The sequence below is a fragment of the Penaeus monodon genome, chromosome 29 (assembly GCF_015228065.2).
Source record: "Penaeus monodon isolate SGIC_2016 chromosome 29, NSTDA_Pmon_1, whole genome shotgun sequence".
Lineage (NCBI taxonomy): Eukaryota > Metazoa > Arthropoda > Malacostraca > Decapoda > Penaeidae > Penaeus > Penaeus monodon.
In genome coordinates, this window is record NC_051414.1 from 14,020,003 (window position 1) to 14,020,324 (window position 322).

The 322-nt window shown below is 35.1% G+C and overlaps 1 protein-coding gene across 3 annotated transcripts in view; it reads left to right on the forward strand.

The window, feature by feature from the left end:
* The window catches only part of LOC119591983 (guanine nucleotide exchange factor for Rab-3A-like), a 26,789-nt gene extending 26,467 nt beyond the window's left edge, over positions 1–322 (forward strand). For all 3 annotated transcript variants that reach the window (XM_037940745.1, XM_037940743.1, XM_037940744.1), the window contains one exon: positions 181–322. In XM_037940745.1, the coding sequence (XP_037796673.1) occupies positions 181–248 (68 nt within the window). In that variant the 3' untranslated portion in view covers positions 249–322. The remainder of the gene's footprint in view (positions 1–180) is intronic.

The window sequence follows — 322 nt, forward strand, 5'->3', positions numbered from 1 at the left end:
TAGACCATTGGTTTATGTTTTATATTGTATGATGTCCATTCCCTAGAGCTTATAGTAAAATGGGTTAAAGTAAGTGAAAATATTAATTCAGTATATTCTTTAATAGAATTCTCAGTGAATCACACAACTTCAACGATGGCAGGATTCTAACAGTAATCTGTAAAATGTCTTTCTTTTCAGTTCATGACATGTACTGGGAGATTGTAAAGCTTCGGCGGCAGATGGCTCTGGCTCGACTTGGATTTTAGTTTATTTATTACCTGTACTTCTTAACAACAGAAGGCTATGTGGGAAGAGACTCAGTGAAGCTAGATCTTATAGA